We start from the raw sequence: 20,838 nt of genomic DNA, 5'->3' as shown, positions 1-20,838 counted from the left end.
TGTGCAACTCTAACATAAAAATAGCAATTAAGGGAAGTTATTTGTAGCAAATAGAACCAAAGATGAAGGTGTATATATATATATATATATATATATATATATATATATGTAAGTTCATAAGTATGTATGAGGAACAGTGAGAAAAAAGTTAAATAGGCAAGAGACTAGAATTCATACATAAAGGAATGCAATGGACTGAACAATGACTATAAGAAAAACAAATTGAGGGTGGGAGGGGTACAGCACATGGCTTGTAGGATCTCAGTTCCCCAAACAGGGATTAACCCCAGGCCATGGTAGTGAAGGCCTGGAATCCTAACCATTAGGCCACGAGAGAACTCCCAGAAAAAAAGAAAATGTTTAATAAAACAATTAGGTATCACTAAAGTAGCAAAGGGCTTCCCTGATGGCTCAAATGGTAAAGAGCCTGCAATGCAAGAGACACACGTCCGACCCCTGGGTCAGGATGTTCCTATGGAGAAGGGAATGGCTTCCCACTCCAATATTATTGCCTGGAGAATTCCATGGACAGGAGATGCTGGTGGGCCACAGTCCACAGGGTCGCAAATAGTCAGACAGTACTGAGCAATTAATACTTTTCACTTTTTAAGCAGCAAAATGGTTTCAAATAATACCTAGAGATGATGATGTTACATGTACACATTGTTCATACCTAAAACAAGATAAAATTCAAAAGATAAAATTCTTTTGAAAGTGCTGTGGACTGAATTCAGTTCAGTCGCTCAACCGTGTCCAACTCTTTGCGACCCCATGGACTACAGCACATCAGGCTTCCCTGTCTATCATCACTAACTCCTGAAGTTTGCTGAAACTCATGTCCATCAAGTTGGTGATATCATCCAACCATCTCAGAATTGCATTCCCCCAAAATTCACATATTGAAGTCCTGATCCCCAATGTGATGGCATTTGGAGATGAGGCCTTTGGGAGATAATTAGATTTAGGTCAGATCCTGAGAGTTGGGTCCTCATGACTAAAGCCCTTATTAGGAAGAACCCCTAGAGACCTCTCTCTCTCTCTCTCTCTCTGCCTGTGGAGACACAATGAGAAGGTGACCGTCTCTAAACCAGGCAGAGAGCTCTCACCAGAACCAAACCATGCTAGCAACCTGATCTCTCACTTTCAGGCTCCAAAACTGTGACAAAATTAATTTCTGTTGGTTAAGCTACCCAACATATTTTGTTATGGCAGCCTGAGTTAACCAGTACAGAAAGGCAACTTGAGAAATATCACATAAAGAGCAATAAAAGTAGTCATCCCTTTTATAGCCAATAATTCTACATAGGTGAAGTTAAACTTTCAGAGACAATTCAAAAATATAACAAAACAATACACATTAAAATATTCACTACTTAGTTTTACTAAATGTCTAAGAAAGGAGAAATGAATAAGTAAACTGTAGTATTCCACTTGATCTAATATGACATCATTTAAAATCATTATGAAAATTATATAGGCTTATAGGAAATGCTTATAATAAAACTAAGTGCAAACCAAAAGCAAAAATCTACAATATGAGGCTAACCATGTAAAGAAATATGGGCAAGATATAAAAGGGTTAGCTATAAACAAATTTAATTTGTTGGAAAACATTTTCTCTTTTATTTTAGTTTAAGGTTACAAGAAATCTGACTCAAAAATTTATTTGACAGTAACTTTGGATAGATCCTTTCTTAAGCTTAATCACATCCTAAATGTTAAATTATAGAGAATTGTGTTTTTCCAACAATAGTCACTATACTCAAAAAAACGAGAATGAAATATTTTTTTTAAAAGAAAACCATCAATTTTCTCTACTACATACTTTTTTATTATGTTACTACTTACACAGAGAGGGTTTCCAAAGCATCTTCAAAGATGTCCTGGGGGAACAAAAAACACAGTGAATGTCTCAGGAATCAAGAACTTTAAATATAAAAGAGACGTGTGTGTGTGTGCGCGCGCGCGTGTGCAAGTGCCCACGCACATGTGTACATGCCTCCCTGCAACAGAGTGGGGAGTTTGGGTGGGCTGCAGAACTACTCCACTTAACACTCACTAATGTAATTCCTTTCAGAGAAATCAAACACATGAATGTAAGTGAGATTTAACTTAGGTAAGTTTTTCTAAAAAAAATAAGACTAGTAAAATATTCAGCTAGCAATTGAACTGGGCTAATCTGAAGAAACTGTGACTCCTCTAAAGGAGTCTTCAGTCTCATTCAACCCAGAAGCACAATGAAACAACAGGACTGGCCCGATTCAGTCATGTCTTTCTCCCTGGCTGGCCACGTTAGCGCCCCTGGGTCTTTATGTCACATCCAACTCCACCGCCCACCCAGCAAGTCTCCCTGCCGCCAGACTTCTCTACAGCAGAGCGGGCAGCCTTTTCTTTATGCCACTGGCCTGTTCAAAAGTTGCATCAGGAGAAAAGCCCAAACACACACACACATGCACACTCACATCTGCTGACAAATCCACACTTGCTCCCCACACTCACACACTGACTCACACACTCACAAGCTCACCCATAAGCTCACAGACACACACACACGTAGAAACACACATACACTCACACACAAACTTACACATACACAAAGTTCCCTCATAGCTGCAAAAATCAAATCCAAGCTCCTCATCCAGTTATCTGGGACCCACTATAACCTAGTCGAATCTTCAAAGCCTCCTTCCCTCACATTCCTACCACCATTTCCACAGCCACACACAGGACCTCCCTGGCCTCCCTGCCCCCACACTTCACACTTGCCATTCAATTCTTCACACAACAGCTGAAGTTACTCTTATCCTTCTCTTCTTTAATAAGTTCACATCATACTACTGCTTTAGACTTCTTTAAAAGTTTTCCACTGCACGTAGAATAAATCCAAATTTAATAAACATCCAAGACGTACTGTATAGTATAAGAAATATTCAATATCTTATAATAACCTATAATGGAAAATTTTCTGAAAAAGAATATATGTACACAATATATGTTTGTGTTTGTGTGTGTGTATACATGGGTGCACGTCTGACTCTTTGCGACCCTTTGGACTATAGCCCGCCAGGCTCCTCTGTCCATGGAATTTTCCAGGCAAGGATACTGGAGTGGGTTGCCATTTCCTTCTCCAGGGGATCTTCCCAACCCAGGAATCGAACCCAGGTCTCCTGCACTGCATGCAGACTCTTTACAGGCTGAGCTACAAGGGAAGCTTATATAATATAAACTTGAAACACTGTAAATCAACTATATTTCAATTTTTTAAAAGAAAAAGGTAGAGTCCTGAAAGAAAAATAAAATTCAAATTCCTTCTCAAAAATCTGTGAAGCCCCTAAACGACCCTGCCAGCCTCTGACAACCCCTCTGCCCACTGGCCTCCTTACTCCACTTCAGCCACAGGCCTGTCCTTCTGTTCCATGCACAAGCCAAATTCTTCCCATGCCTCTCTGCACGTCTCTTTCCTAGAATGTTCTTCACTCAACTCTTCCTATGGCTGACTCACTCTTATCCTTCCATTTTCAAGTCCTCTGATAAACCAAATTAAAATTACTAAGAATAGCAGCATACTAAGTTTCCCATCATCTGATTTCTTTCATCCTCAATACCATTCTTAATATCATAATCTCTAATCATCTCATTTGTTTACTTGGTTACAATCTGTCTCCATCAGGGCAGGTTCTCATTTATCATGTCTACATAGAAATCACTAGGGCTTGGCACAGAGTTGTTGCTCAAAAGATACATGTTGCTGAATGAATGAATTGAGCTTGGGCCAAGAAGGCAATGATCACATCACCTCATTTAGAGCTATAACACAGAAAAGAAGAAAGAGGACCCAAGAGCTTTTCTCTCATTTTATTATTAATACTGAACAACGTATACACCATACTACAGCTTCCCTGGTGGCTCAGGTGATAAAGAATCTGCCTGCAATGCAAGAGACTAGGGCTCAATCCCTGGGTCGGTTAGATACCCTGGAGAAGGGTTTGGCAACCCACTCCAGTATTCTTGCCTAGAGAATTCCATGGACAGAGGGGCCTGGTGGGCTACAGTCCATGGGGTTGCAAAAGACTCAGACATAACTGGGAGACTAAACACATACAACATACTGACTCTGCAGGCAGGCAGGAAACAAAATATGTAAAAACGAAAAAGAAGAAACATTCTAAGTAGTGGCAGAACTGAGCTGAGAATTTGGGATCCCTGATCTACTGATCTCCAGTCATACCATACTCTGTAAGGGAGGTGGAGTCAGGGACAACTCCATCTTATTCCTCATTCTCCAGAGACTAATGACTGGAGCAAAATCAGAAGCTCATAAACCAGCCACTGAAAGAAAAAGGAGCTGGTACTATAGCAAAAGAACCTAAGCCAAAAGTAAGAAGATGCTTCTCTGGCCTATATAAAAATTTCTAAGAAAAGACTCCTTTCTTCAAGTCAAAAGTCAGAAGAGGCTCTTGGCATCACCAAGCTTGTCATTTTGAATCACAGCCCAGTGTCCCACATTCTAGTATAAGGTTTACCGTCTGAAGGGTTGCAGAGAAGGTGAAAGACCAGGCTCTCCAGGAACCCAGTTCTAGCTGTGATGACCAATTAAATTTACCTGTGCCAGACACCAGTTCATGGTCCCTCCAGCATTCCTGCTAACCCCACCCAGGCTGACCTGTACCAGGAAGGAGGAATGCAGAGAGCATGCTCCTGAGAGCTTCTGTGCATCTGACCACCTCCTCACAAACCTCAACCCAGAGCAGAGCACGCAGCAGGCACGGAGACACTGAGTAGGCTTCAGGAAAGATAGCTGAGAAAGCCGGCTCTCCTTTTAAAAAGAAGCAAGGCTAATATTTACACTTAAACAAGTAATACCCCTATACCCATCTCAGTGTTATAACTTTTCCATTAGACATATACTGATGTGAGAGATGTACCATAGAGAAGGCTGAGCACCAAAGAATTGATGCTTTCGAACTGTGGTGCTGGAGAAGACTCTTGAAAGTCCCTTGGATAGCAAGGAGATCAAGCTAGTCAATCCTTAAGGAAATCAACCCTGAATATTCACTGGAAGGACTGATGCTGAAGCTCAATCTCCAGTACTTGGCCCACCTGATGCAAAGAGCTCACTCACTGGAAAAGACCCCGATGCTGGGAAAGACTGAGGGCAAGAGGAGAAGGGGGTGACAAATGATGAGATGCTTAGATGGCATCACTGACTCATGAGTTTGAGCAAACTCCAGGAGATAGTGAAGGACACGGAATCCTGGCATGCTGCAGTTCATAAAGTCACAAACAGTCGGACACGACTTAGTGACTAAACAACAGCAACAGTCCATCTCAAAACAAGAAACACTAAGTTATATCCAGTAAGAAATCATCTTCATTTGAGTAACACTTCTCCCTTTAACACATGCAGTGTGTGCCTGAGGGCTCAGTCCTTTCAGTCATGTCCGACTGTTTGTGACCCTATGGACTGTAACCCATCAGGCTCCTCTGTCCATGGGATTCTCCAGGCAAGAATACTAGAGTGGGTTGCCATGCTCTCCCCCAGGGGATCTTCCTGACCCAGGGATCGAACCCACATCTCCCGCACTGCTGGCAGATTCTTTATCCCTGAGTCATGCAGGAAGCCCCTATCCTTTGCAGCAGGTTCTCTAAATAAAACATATTGTACAGCATGGAAACCACAGCTAACAATACTGCACTGCATATTTGAAAGTTGTTCCAAGAGCTGATCTTGAACATTTTCATCATACACACATACAAATTATGACTATGTGACATGATGGATGTGTTAACTGACCTTATTATGGTAATCATTTCACAATACAGTCATGTATCAAATCATTAAGTTGCACACCTTAAACTTACACGATGGTATAGGTTAACTATAGCTCACAAAGCTGGGGGAAATGTCTTAATTAAAAAATAAAGTTAAAATCAATTTTTTCCATTTAGATGAATAATAAAAATTTAATTGAATGCCTCCACATAACAGAGAAAATCCACCAGAGTTCTAGGATATTATTCTAATAAACTAGAAATGAGAAAGAAAAATAGAAAAAAAAAATAGCAAGACAGAAGGATAAAAAGAGGAAGAAAACTTTGTCTCTAAAGACCAGACAAAAGGTGATTTTTTTTTCACCTAAAAAAAACAAAAGGAGTTTCCCTGGTGACTCAGATAGTAGAGAATCTGCCTGCAGTGCGGGAGACCCAGTTGGATCCCTGGGTTGGGAAGATACCCTAGAGAAGAGAAAGTTACTCATTCCAGTATTCTTGCCTGGAGAATTCCGTGGACAGAGGCTACAGTCCATGTGGTCACAAAGAGCTGGACATGACTGACACACAAAGAGAAGAACTAAGATTAAATGAGGGCCTAACATGTGTCAGGCACTTTACAAAGCTCCTCCCAATTTGTATCAAGTAAATTCAGTCACAGGTAAATACCTGAGCAATACTACACAGCTGGTAAGTGAAGAGATTCGGCTCCAGATAACGTCAAAGTATTTTTTTAATGTTAATTAAAAAAAAAAAAATCCAAAACTTGGAGCTAAGGCAATTGGGCAGGAGTGGAGAGGCAGAGGAGAGAAGAGGGCATCATATCTCTGGAGGTAATATTGCAGACTGTTGCACAAATCCTCCCAAGGATTCTTGAATTCTCTCAGATGATGTCCTTGTGTTTGACTTTGCTATTTACTATCAGATTAGAGCCAGAGCATCTCCTGCAGAGGTACGGGTCCTCAGTTACCTGCCGCAGGGGCAGGGGGTCTGGATGCAGCAGACCTGGTACGGTATGAGCCCTCCTGGAGGTCGCCATTAACACCACCAAAGAGCCACCAGAACTTACACAGGACTGGGGGAACAGACTCTTGGGAGGGCACAAAGAAAATCTTGTGTGCACCAGGACCCAGGAGAAAGGAGCAGTGACCCCACAAGAGAATGACCCAACTTGCCCATGAGAGTCCAGGAGTCTCCAGCAGAGGCGTGGGGCAGTGGTGACCTGCTGCAGGGTCAGGGCACTCAGTGCCGCAGTGCATGCTGGGACCTTTTGAAGGAGGGCTGCCATTATCTTTATTACCTCCAACAACAACAGGGAGGGAACACAGCCCTGCCCATCAACAGAAAATTGGATTAAGGCATTACTGAGCATGGCACTGCCCATCAGAACAAGACCTAGTTTCCTCCTCAGTCAGTCTCTCCCATCAGGAAGCTTCCATAAGCTTCTTATCCTTATCCATCAGAGGGCCAACAGAATGAAAACCACAATCACAGAAAACTAATTAAACTGGTCACATGGACCAAAACCTTGTCTAACTCAATGAAACTATGAGCCATGCCGTGTAGGGCCACCCAAGATGGACGGGTAATGGTGGAGAATTCAAAATGTGGTCCACTGGAGAAGGGAATGGCAAATCACTTCAGTATTCCTGCCTTGAGAATCTCATGAACAGTATGTAAAGGCAAAAAGATAGAACACTGAAAGATTAACTCCCCAGGTTGGTAGATGCCCAATATGCTACTGGAGATCAGTGGAGAAATAACTCAAGAAAGAATGAAGAGACGGAGCCAAAGCAAAAACAACACCCAGTTGTGGATGTGACTGATGATAGAAGTAAAGTCCAATGCTGTAAAGAGCAATATTGCCTATGAACCTAGAATGTTAGGTCCGTGAATCAAGGCAAATTGGAAGCGGTCAAACAGGAGATGGCAAGAGTGAACATTGACATTTTAGAAATCAGTGAACTAAAATGGACTGGAATGGGTGAATTTAACTCAGATGACCATTATATCTACTACTGTGGGCAAGAATCCCTTAGAAGAAATGGAGTAGCCATCATAATCTACAAAAGGGTCCAAAATGCAGTAGGTGGATGCAATCTCAAAAACAACAGAACAATCTCTGTTCCCTTCCAAGGCAAACCATTCAATATTACAGTAATCCAAGTCTATGCCCCAAACAGTAATGCTGAAGAAGCTGAAGTTGAAAAGTTCTATGAAGACCTACAAAATCTTCTAGAACTAACCCCCAAAAATGATATCCTTTTCATTATAGGGGACTGGAATGTAAAAGTAGGAAGTCAAGAGCTACCTGGAGTAACAGACAAATTTGGCCTTGGAGTACAAAACGAAGCAAATCAAAGGCTGACAAGTTTTGCCAATACTACACACCACTCATAGCAAACACCCTCTTCCAACAACACAAGAGAAGACTCTACACATGGACATCACCAGATGGTCAATATCGAAATCAAATTGACTATATTTTTTGCAGCCAAAAATGGAGAAGCTCTATACAAGCAAAAACAAGACCGGGAGAGTGTAGCTCAGATCATGAACTCCTTATTGCCAAATTCAGACTTAAACTGAAGAAAGTAGGGAAAACCACTAGACCATTGAGGTATGACCTAAATCAAATCCCTTACGATTATATAGTGGAAGTGACAAATAGATTCAAGGAATTAAATATCATAGACAGAGTGCCAGAAGAACTATGGACAGAGGTTCGTGACATTGTATAGGTGGCAGTGATCAAGACCATCCCCAAGGAAAAGAAATGCAAAAAGGCAAAATGGTTGTGTGAGGAAGCCTTACAAATAGCTGAGAAAAGAAGAGAAACTAAAGGCAAAGGAGAAAAGGAAAGATATACCCATTTGAATGCAGAGTTCCAAAGAATAGCAAGGAGAGATAAGAAAGCCTTCCTCAGTGATCAATGCAAAGAAATAGAGGAAAACAATAGAATGGGAATGACTAGAGATCTCTTCAAGAAAATGAGGGATACCAAGGGAACATTTCATGCAAAGATTGGCACTATTAAGGACAGAAATAGTATGAACCTAACAGAAGCAGTAGATATTAAGAAGAGGTGGCAAGAATACCAAAGAACTGTACAAAAAAGATCTTCATGACCCAGATATCCATGATGGTGTGATCACTCACCTACACCCAGACATCCTGGAATGCAAAGTCAAGTGGGCCTTAGGAAGCATCACTAGGAACAAAACTAGTAAGGTGATGGAATTCCAGTTGAGCGATTTCAAATCCTAAAACATGATACTGTGAAAGTGCTACACTCAATATGCCAGCAAATTTGGAAAACTCAGCAGTGGCCATAGGACTAGAAAAGGTCAGTTTTCATTCCAATCCCAAAGAAAGGCAATGCCAAAGGATGCTCAAACTACCACACAATTACACTCATCTCACATACTAGTAAAGTAACACTCAAAATTCTCGAAGCCAGTCTTCAACAGCACATGAACCATGAACTTCCAGATATTCAAGCTGCATTTAGAAAAGGCAGAGGAACCAGAGATCAAATCGCCAACATCCGTTGTGTCATCGAAAAAGCAGGAGAGTTCCAGAAAAACATCTACTTCTGCTTTATTGACTATGCCAAAGCCTTTGACTGTGTGGATCACAATAAACTGTGGAAAATTCTAAAAGAGATGGGAATACCAGACCTCCTGACCTGCCTCTTGAGAAACCTATATGCAGGTCAGGAAGCAACAGTTAGAACTGGACATGGAACAACAGACTGGTTCCAAATCTGGAAAGGAGTATGTCAAGGCTGCATACTGTCATCCTGCTTATTTAACTTACATGCAGAGTACATCATGAGAAATGCTGGGCTGGATGAAGCACAAGCTGGAATCAAGATTGCCGGGAGAAATATCAATAACCTCAGATATGCAAATGACACTACCCTTATGGCTGAAAGTGAAGAACTAAAGAGTCTCTTGATGAAAGTGAAAGAGGAGAGTGAAAAAGTTGGCTTAAAACTCAACACTCAGAAAACTAAGATCATGGCATCCAGTCCCATCACTTCATGGCAAATAGATGAGGAAAGAATGGAAACAGTGAGAGACTATTTTGGGGGCTCCAAAATCACTGCAGATGGTGACTGCAGCCATGAAATTAAAAGATGCTTGCTCCTTGGAAGAAGAGCTATGACCAACTTAGACAGCATATTAAAAAGCAGAGACATTCATTTCAGTTCAGTCACTCAGTCGTGTCTGAGTCTTTGCGACCCCATGAATCGGAGCACACCAGGCCTCCCTGTCCATCACCAATTCCCGGAGTTTACTCAAACTCATGTCCATTGAGTTGGTGATGCCATTCAGCCATCTCATCCTCTGCCATCCCCTTCTCCTCCTGCTGTCAATCCCTCCCAGCATCAGGGTCTTTTCCAACGAGTCAGCTCTTTGCATGAGGTGGCCAAAGTATTGGCGTTTCAGCTTCAGCATCAGTCCTTCCAATGAACACCCAGGACTGATCTCCTTTAGGATGGACTGGTTGGATCTCCTTTCAGTCCAAGGGAATCTCAAGAGTCTTCTACAACACCACAGTTCAAAAGCATCAATTCTTCAGTGCTCAGCTTTCTTCACAGTCCAACTCTCCACTTGCCAACAAAAGTACATCTAGTCAAAGATATGGTTTTTCCAGCAGTCATGTATGGATGTGAGAGTTGGACTATAAATTAGAAAGCTGAGCACCGAAGAATTTATGCTGTCGAACTGTGATGTTGGAGAAGACTCTTGAGAGTCCCTTGGACTGCAAGGAGATCCAACCAATCAATCCTAAAGGAAATCAGTCCTGAAAATTCATTTGAAGGACTGATGCTGAAGCTGAAACTCCCATACTTTGGCCACTTGATGCAAAGAACTGACTCAATGGTAAAGATTCTGATGCTGGGAAAGATTGAAGGTGGGGAGAGAAGGGGGCGACAGAGGATGAGATGGTTGGATGGCATCACCGACTCAATGGACATGAGTTTGAGTAAGCTCCAGAAGATGGTGATAGACAGGACAGTCTGGCATGCTGCAGTCCATGGGGTCGCAAAGAGTCAGACACAAATGAGCAACTGAACTGAACTAGAAGCCAGATACTATGAGATTATTTGTTAAAGTGCAGATTTCGGAATGGTAAGAAAACCTCAAAAATTAGTTTTATGATCCTGTAGGTCCCTATCCAGTTTTATCTGTAGCCTAGGGATCTTAAGCTAACATTGTTCTTGTTTGAAGTCTATAAATACCCAGTTCCACAAACAGGCCGTGAATCAGTTTACCATCTCACTGGTTTCCCTCAGTGATGGGTTAAATAAAAGTTTCAACATGTCCACTTTATCCGTTCCTTTCCTCAGTGGATTCCCATCAGGACCGCTAGATTTGGCACCTGATCTGCAAGAAACTGCTAGTCAACAGTCTCCCATCCAACACTAAATATCTGTACCTCTACATGCATTTCTAACAGAGCATAACAAGATTTTTCTACCTCTGGTCTGTTTGCTTCTCCAAACTCACCATCAACTTCCCAGTGCTTCACCACTGCTGGTTTTCACTTCCCCAGTGATTATGACAACTGGTTTCCCTGAAACTTTCCACCACTAGGTAAGTGTACCATGTGGCTGCTGCTCTTATGTCACTTCAGTCGTGTCTGATCTTTTGTAACCTTATGAACTGCAGCCTACCAGGCTCCTCTGTCCATGGGATTCTCCAGGCATGAATACTGGAGTGGATTGCCATGGTCTTCCCTTCAGGAGTATCTTCCCAACCCAGGGCTCGAACCCGCATCTCTCATATCCCCTGCATTGGCAGACGGGTTCTTTACCACTGCACCACTTGGGAGGCCCATGCACCGTGTGGGGTCCAGTTGAAAGAAATACAGTCAGAAAAGCATCCAGAGTCCTTCCAGTTTAAGGAAAGTAATACAAGAAAGGCTTTAGCGTAGTCGATGAACAGAGATAGATATTTTTCTGAAATTCCCTTACTTTCTCTATAATCCAACAAATGTTGGCAATTTGATCCCTGGTTCCCCTTTCTTTTCTAAACCCAGCTTGGACATCTGGAAGTTCTGGTTTGCATAATGCTGAAGACTAGCATGCAAGATTTTAAGCATGACCTTACTAGCATGGGAGATGAGTGCAATTGTCCGATGGTTAGGTTAGCACATTCTTCGGTACTACCCTTCTTAAGGACTTGGGATGAGTATTGACCTTTTTAAGTCCTGTGGCCACTGCTGGGTCTTCCAGAATCTAATGGCAGAAAGCAAAGAGGAACTAAAGAGTTTCTTGTTAAAGGTGAAGGAGGAGAGTGAAAGAGCCGGCTTAAGACTAGATACTAAAAAAACTAAGATCATGGCATCCGGCCCCATTGCTGCATGGCAAACAGTAGGGGGAAAAGGTGGAAGCAGTGACAAAATCCTCTTCTTGGGCTCCAAAATCACTGCAGATGATGACTGCAGCCATGAAATCAGAAGATGATTGCTTCTTGGCAGGAAAGCAATGACAAACATAGACAGTGTGTTGAAAAGCAGAGAGATTACTCTGCTGACAAAGGTCAATATAGTCAAAGCTATAAGGGTCTTCCCAGTGGTCACATACCACAGTCACATAAGTGGTCATATAAGAGTGGAACCATAAAGAAGGTAGACCACCAAAGAACTGATGGTCTTTGAACTGTGGTGCTAGAGAAGACTCCTGAAAGTCCCTTGGACAGCAAGTAGATTAACCCAGTCAATCTTAAAGGAGATCAACCCTGAATATTCACTGGAAGGACTGATGCTGAAGCTGAAGCTCCAATACTTTGGTAATCTGATGTGAACAGACGACTCTTTGGAAATTCCCTGATGCCAGGAAAGATTAAGGGCAGAAGGAGAAGAGGACGTCAGAGGATGAGATGGCCAGATGGCATGGCCGATGCAATGGACATGAGCTTGGGCAAACTCTGGGAGATGGTGAGGGACAGGGAGGCCTGGCCTACTGCAGTCCATGGGGTCACAAGGAGTCAGACACAACTGAGCAACTGAACAACGACAACAACACAAGAAAACTCACGCTGCTGACAAAAGAGATGTGCTCAGTGGAAAGTCTCAGCATTTAGTTCCATCCTTAAAGACTGTTGCATCAGCCTCCTCAGCTCCCATGCTGGGGCCAACCCTGAGGAGATACTACTCTTGGGCATAAGTGTAATAAATGTTTATTTGAGGCACACCTGGCTCCTAAGCACATGCTGCCTCCAACGGAACCTCACTTTCTCAAGAGCCTATCTTGAATCCTGGCTGCAGTCAAGGGCCATCTGACTTCTGAATTCACTTGATAACCCAACACAGTACTCTGCACTTCAAAAACTATTAGCAGATAATTGTTAGAAGACTGGCTAGCTGAGAACCCTTGTCCTGAGATGAGAGGTCTTTACTTTGAGCAGTTTCATTCTGCAATTCAGCAAATGGACTAAACTTGTTAGGTGAGAGATTCCCCAGGGGGGATCCTTCCAGATGCCACCCACCACTCCAGGGCCTGCTCCCTGCTGGGTGGGGAGCCTGAAACCTGACTTCCTTCCCCCAGAGGGATGGAGGATCTGGAGATGGAACAGGGAAGTGAGGAAAAGGAATGGGGGTGATGCATCACTGCTAAAGCATTTCTAAACCATTTTCATCTTCGTTTGTAACATTCTGAGTAGCAAAAATGCATGCAAGTGCATTTAAGTGAAAGCAAGTTTTTAATAAGTGTTTATTTCTTTAAGACTCTTAAATAATGGAGATACTAATGATTAAGATAGTCACATTATTTTTTGCCCTAAGGGAGAGAGGCAAAGACTAAAGATAACAAAGTGAAAGTGAAGTCGCTCAGTCCTGTCCGACTCTTTGCGACCCCATGAACTGTAGCCTACCAGGCTCCTCTGTCCATGGGATTTTCCAGGCAAGATTACTGCAGTGGACTGCCATTTCCTTCTCCAGAGGATCTTCCCGATCCAGGGATGGAACCTGGTTCTCCCGCACTGTAGGCAGACGCTTCACCATCTGAGCCACTAGGGAAGTCCTAACAAATATGATATTAAAATATGCAGAAATTTAAATACCCTATTAATTTCCAAAGAGACCAAGTAGATTTACAAATTTTTCCGGTCTCCCCATCTGAATTTTAATTCACTTTGGGGTATGAAAAGAAATATGTGGTAAATATTACTCTAAGAAGGAAGAGAGAGTAGGAAGGAACATAAAAATTAAAAGTAGGTACTGCAAATCCGGTAAGTTGAATCACTTCTCTATGGCCTCTTCCTTTCTACCCTTACCTTTTCCTTTTTCTCGTCTTCCTCCTTTGCCTCTTTCTCCACTTTTCCCTCTCCTATTTGAATGATTTCAACAGGACTGTGAGCCAAAGTCACCATGTTCTCATTCATCTGTTGTTCTTCAGGGAAGGATGACAAGGTCTGAAGGGGCTCTGCTGACACCTTCTTCCTCAATGAGAACCACTCCCCACCCCATAGCATCAGACCCTTCCCACTGGAGCCTTACCCAACATTCCATTCTATTGACCAATGAAGCTGTGTGTTTGATACCATGGACTCAAAGAATCCCAGAGCTGCCGAGAACTCTGACAAGTAACAGATTCTACGCTTGGCTCTGGGCCACATCTGGACTATTCCCAGGGAGATGAGACATAAAGAGGATGCCCTAGCCTCTCAAAGGATTAGTACAGAGATTAAGAACCATGGATATTAGGATCCTAAGAACCACAGACACTTGTCCTCCTCATGACATTGTCCCCTGGTCGATCAAGATGTCCAAAATGGGAAATCAAACTGACATCAGTTGTTACACTTTATTTGTCCTCTCAGTGACACACCAGAAGGGCTCCTCAAATATTGGATGTAAATCTTCTCACATGCAAAAGGAAAAAGTACTTCGCTAAAGGAAGCATATGGGAAATGCATAAACCTAAGTGATATCATTCCCTACTTCAATAAAGTGTTGGTTTTCCTAAATCAAAGTTAATTAACTTAAAATACATATTTATTATTTATCCATGAAGTGACTCTTAGAAAATAATCGGGGCAGAGAACTTTTTAATATATGTGCCCTGAGCTCATGTGTCAGGGAGAAATTTTCATTCTGCTCACATCTGCCACCCATGGCCTTTTGGAACATTTAAACTCTTCCAGTTGCATTTTATAGGCTGCATTTTTTTTTATAAGTTCCTATTGTAGGAGGGAACATCAATGCCCCAGACTCTCTGGAGCCAAATGTAAAACTCAGCTTCAGCTTATTCCCATTACTGGATCTAAAGGGTACAATCACTGCTCATACCTCCCCTTTAAGGATTAACATTAAAACTCAACTGACCCATAGAGCTCTTAGTCAGAGGGAAGGAAAGTGATGGGGGCCCATACACTAGAGATTCTTCACACCCCCACATGCCCACTTGGCCCCTCAAGTGCATAAAATACAACCTTCCCAAGGTTATGAACAGAATTCCTAAAAAGAACAGACAAAAAAAGAACCAGACACAGAGTTTATCTTCCACATTTGCCCAGAAGGTTTATAAAATCTACTTTCTGGAATATGCTTATCAAAAAACTGGAGATTTTCATACAGTATTCAAAACCAGAGTTTTTAAATTTCAGATAAATACAAATAGTAAAAATCAACTGCCAAAAGAAAAAAAAAATGTGTGCCTGAGAAATTTTTAAGCATTCATCACTTGTGGTTGAAAACGATTTCACACATTCTCCAAGTACAATATTAACATAATTCTCGAGTTTCTCTCATGCCAGGGAAGTCCTCTAATATTACCCCATAAGTCCTGTCTTTTTTTTTCAAGCTTCATATTTACAAAAAAAATCGTAGATCTCATAGTGAAAATAGGAAATATGGAGTGACGGTCACTTCATTAGGAAAGATTACATTGAGCACATAAATAAATTGAGCATATTTTAACTAAGCCACTATCACGTGTTGGTAAGTCAGATTTTATTCAAAGATTCACTTAAGTGCATTTCCAGCGCAAGAGAGTGGAAAACATAAATTTAGGCCAGGAAGTGGAACCCATGTGGGTCTCAATCTCAGCTCTACCCCACCCCTAGGGAGGTCTAGCCTTCTGAATCCTGCTCCACTGATTTTCCTAAGAACCTATCAGAACTCCGTTACTGAAATCAAGGGCTATCATACTCCTTTTGAATCCACTCTGTAACCCAACACAGTACTTTTGCACTTTGCAGACTCTTAGCAATGGGGATTCCAACCATCTCCCCAAGTTGTTGGAAGGATGTTAGAGAAACAACAGCATGTAAAGGTCCAACTCAAAACAGACTCAGTAAATACCATTCCTGAGGATACTAACTTCTCAGATAAGGGGTGAATTTGGTAGCCTCATGAACACAGAGCTGGGATCCCTCACTCTACTTCCTCAAGAACTCTTTCCCACTAAAGATTCTGCATCTTCTTTTGAAAGAGAGAAAAGAGGCTGAATGTGGGAATATTTATAGCAAATAGGTACTCAAAAAATGATAACTGCCTTACTTCTCCCATCCGAAAATGCCTTCATCTCTTATCCTTCAGTGCCCAGACTCTTCCTCCTCAGTGGGTTACTCAACACGATAAACATAACTTATGAGCACAGAGCCCAAGACCTCAGCTCACTGGGGAGCAGTGACCTTGGCCAACAACATGATCTTGGTTAATACACTCAACCTCATGGGGCTCTAGCCTCCTCATGAGGAAAGCAGAGAGGCTGGCATAGATACCATCCCTTACTCAAAAGCCTAGATTCTCAGAATTCAACACAAATCCTCCCCAGTAAGGGAGCTGACTGTCCATCACACAGGCTAAAATAAAATTCCTCGCTGAAGGCTGGCATCCAGAGGGATTATGTCCAAATGAAGGGCTGGGCTGTCAGAGTCCTATCAGTTGTACTAACTCAATCCTCAATAGCCAGTTAGTGTGTTAAGGCCCAGGCAAAGCAGTTCACATGATGATTCGTTGGCGTTTCTAACAACCAAGCACAGAGAAAACATGAAATTAAAAAGAACCACCAGATGTCACCCTCACAAATAACAAATGAACTGGACAGCACTGCTTTAATTGTTAGTCGCTCAGTCGTGTCCAACTCTTTGCGACCCCATGGACTCCACCAGGCTCCTGTGTCCATGGAATTCTCCAGGTAAGAATCCTGGAGTGGGTAGTCATTCCCTTCTGCAGGGGATCCTCCAACCCAGTGACAGAAGCCTGGGTTGCGGGAAGATTTTTTTTCCTGCATTGCAGGAAGATTTTTTACCCACTGAGCCACCAAGGAAGTTCAGCATTGCTTTAGTTTCTGCTAACATATGGAGAAGTGTGTTTTTTAAAAAATGAAATAGTTAACTTTATGAAGGGGGAAATATTTTCCTTTCTGCATTTCATTATAAATATGGAGTTGAGTTGCCGCTTAAGGTAAGGGTTAAGTTCTAAGTCAAGTACATAAAAGGAAAATCACACATAGTCAAAACTGACATTGAACAAATACTTTAAATTGTCATTATTACAGAATTCACACGGTTTGGGATATAACCTCAGAGAGGAATGGGCATGTACAAATCCAAAATGTGTAGAGCCATGTGCGGTGTGTAAAAAAGAGTGTATATGCAAAACATAAGTTCTTTTACAAAGGTGTACTGTTGAATTTGTTTAACAAAAATTAGTAAATTATTTTACTTCCCTGTACACAGTCCTCAGCTACTATTTTTATGGTTGTAAAATGAACCGTGGCAAGCACTTAATATGTCAAGCACTCCTGTCCTCCAGTGCCAGTCCTACAAATCAATAGTAAACAGAGGAATATCTGGGGCATACTATTTTTGCAGGAGAATAATGTCATATAAAACAAACAGCTACAAACAGAACCAAGAGACTGCGTTTTAACACTTCAAGCTATTTAATTTTGAAACCATCACAAAGAGAGGCATTTTTAATTTAAAATGAACAGAGCTGGGGATTCCTTGGTAGTCCAGTGACTGAGACTCTATGCTCCTAAGGCAGGGGGCCTGGGTTCGATCCCTGGCCAAAGAACTAGACCCCACATGATGCAACTAAGACTCAGCACAGTCAAATAAATTAAACAAGTAAATAGTAAAATGAAGAAAGCTGATACTTCTTCCTATGAATAAATAGCCATAAATTCAATCTGTTGATGTCTATTCATGTTAGACATTTTTATATAATTTTATTTATTTAGTTTTGGCTGTTCTGGTCTTCACTGCTGCGCAGGCTTTTCTCAGGTTGCAGCAAGCGGGGTACACTCTTCCTTGCAGTGCACCAGCTTCTCATTGCAGTGGCCTCTCTCATTGCAAGCACAGGCTCTGGGAGCGCAGGCTTCAGTAGTTGATGGACTCAGTAGTTGTGGCCCAGGGCTCTGGAGCACAGGCTCAAGAGTTTTGGCGCACACACTTAGTTGCTCCACGGCATGTGGGATCTTCCTGGATTAGGGATTCAACCCACGTCTCCTGCATGGGTAAGCAGATTCTTTACTGCTGGGCCACTAGAGGAGCCCCTGTGTTAGACATTTAGATGCTTATTTCCAATTCACAGTCAATCATTAAAAAAAAATTTCACCTGGACTTCCCTGGCAGTTCAATGGTTAAAAATCCACTTTCCAATGCAGGGTACATGGGTTTGATCCCTGCTCAGAGAAGATTCCACACGGCACAGGCAATTAAGCCCTTGCACCCCAACGGAGCCCACTACCCTAGAGCCCATGTCCCACAACAAGAGAGGCCACCACAACAAGAAGCCCGTGGACCACAACTAGAGAGGAGCCTTCACTTGCCGCAACTAGAAAAACCCCTCGCACAGCCACAAAGATGCAGCACAGACAAAAGTAAATAAATAAAAATTTTAAAACACCTTTTACCTCTACTATTGCTACTGTTAATATATTCTGATAATAACAACAATAAAAAAAATAAATAACAATAATAAAAGGTTATTGAGTGCCAAAGACTGTTCTAAATCCTTAATGTGCACTAACTCATTTAATCTTCATAATGACTCTATGAGATACGGTTATTATTATATCCAAATAAGGAAACTAAGACTTGTGGAGATTTAATTAACTTACCCAACATCTCATAGATGAGCCTCTGTTTTTCCGTCTGTGCGAGGGGAATAATACCACTTAATTTATAGCACAGTTTTGAGGTTTAACTGAGATAATGTATTTAATGCACCCAGCTCAGCATTGACACAATACTTACAAATAATTTCTTTTGTGGTCATTAAAGTGGTTCTACAACTGACAGTCTCCAGAGCAGCCTAAGGACAAGCAAAAAGAAACCTCTTGCATCATTTTATTCAACCCTCAAATTTTCCAGCTATGACAGAAAAATGGCAGAATTAGCATTCCCTTACTTATAGCTCTGCTCCAAAGCAAATGTCTTTAAAATAGAATATAGATCTTATCTCTTAACCATTAGGAAGAGGCAGTTCCTAAAGAAGAAGGCTTCAAAGGTAACTTGAAACTGAGAAAGCCCATTACATGGTATAGATAGGGAAGCGTCAGACTTAAGCGCAGGTGCTCAGAATCAGCCTCCCTGAGTTCAAATCCATTTCACCACCTATTAGCTCTGTGACCTTGGGCAAGCCTTTTTCTTTCTTGTACCTCAGTTTCCCATCTCACTGGCATGTTCACTGATTAAATGACGCATTGAAAAGCGCACAGCACAAAGCATCCAGGATAAAACACTACTTATTATCCCCACTATTACTGATGGGACTTGAAACTTCTAAAGGCACTAGTGGGGGTCGTAGGTGCTACAGCCTGGAGGAGGTAGGGAGTGCACAGGGCACACTTTGAACTAGGAATCCGGCTTCTGCCCCCGCCCCCACCGGCTGACAGGCCCCAGTGTCCTCATAGAGATCAGTCCACCACCACAGCGATCACCAAACTGCGACTCATGAGCCAAATCCAGCCTGCCCCCTGTTTTTGTAAATAAAGTTTTATTGGAAAGCTGCCACTCTCAACCATTTACATGTCGTCTATTTATATACTTCCTCTCACACCCTCAGAGCTGAGTAGGTGCAAGTGAGACCACAGGGTCTACAAATCTGGAAATATTTACTCCCTGGCCTTTCATAGAAAGTTTGCCTACCTTTGCATAAAGGGATAAAATATCAAATTTCCTTCCCTATCCCATTGAATGTTTTCAGGATGGAAAAAGAAATAGATGTGAAAAATCTATAGAAGAGCAGGAATTTATTTACCCAAAAAACCCACAGCCTTCAAGCTTCAAATTCAAGGAGGAAATAAATAATGCTAAGACTATGGGTGTAGAGTCCCACTAACAGCTCCAGCAATTCTTAACTATGTGTGGCTTTGGGCAAATTATTGTAATTAGTTTCTCAAAGATTCATATTCATCATAATAACAATACTGAACTTGTGGGATTCAAAGAATTAAATGAGATGTATTAGAATTAGTTATGGTGCCTGGTCAATATCAAGTAATTGATGATGTCAGCTCTTATTAAATGATTGCATTCATTACTGCAAGAAAAAGGTTTATGTCAAATACTGGACCACTCAATACTTTCCCTCCCAGGATATACACTCTTTTGAGAATTATTGGTGCTAGCAAAGCAGAGATGCTAAGGACAGTAATCTGGTCTTTCGAGGAGTCTAAGAAAGAAAAGGTTAAAATTTCAAGGCTAAATTCTCCTTCACTCCAACAGTCAACACAATACTCCTGTCAACATCAGGAAAAATTCAGCAAGAAGCTAAATTGCATATCTTCATATTTGTATTATACAGAGAAATAAACTTTAGACTATAAGACAAACTAACTGAATCAATCCAATGCAAAATGCTGACATTTTGCTTCTAAGAAGAAGCAATTAAATATAGAAACTTATTCAAAAAAGCAGAAGGAAGAGACTCCCAGAGAGGATTAGCATTAATAGTTCATGTAATTTGTATCTCAAACTTGATACACACTATCCATCAAAAAAATTTTAATGAATTAAAGATTCTAAACATGCTAAAAGACAAATACTATAATTCTGATAAACAAATGCATTAGAAAGAACTTGAAATGACTACAGAAGG

At 41.6% G+C, this 20,838-nt stretch overlaps 1 protein-coding gene across 3 annotated transcripts in view; it reads right to left on the bottom strand.

The window, feature by feature from the left end:
- Nucleotides 1-20,838, bottom strand: part of TTC39B (tetratricopeptide repeat domain 39B) — a 140,452-nt gene that overhangs the window by 97,275 nt on the left and 22,339 nt on the right. For 2 of the 3 annotated variants that reach the window (XM_065907753.1, XM_065907755.1), the window contains exon 2: nt 1,849-1,883. The exons of the other annotated variant lie outside the window; for it this stretch is intronic. In XM_065907753.1, the coding sequence (XP_065763825.1) occupies nt 1,849-1,883 (35 nt within the window). The remainder of the gene's footprint in view (nt 1-1,848; nt 1,884-20,838) is intronic. 3 annotated transcript variants of the gene reach the window in all.

This window comes from Muntiacus reevesi, chromosome 17, assembly GCF_963930625.1.
Source record: "Muntiacus reevesi chromosome 17, mMunRee1.1, whole genome shotgun sequence".
Classification (NCBI taxonomy): domain Eukaryota; kingdom Metazoa; phylum Chordata; class Mammalia; order Artiodactyla; family Cervidae; genus Muntiacus; species Muntiacus reevesi.
Note: the sequence above shows the minus strand (reverse complement) of the source record. Positions and strands in the feature narration are given on the sequence as shown.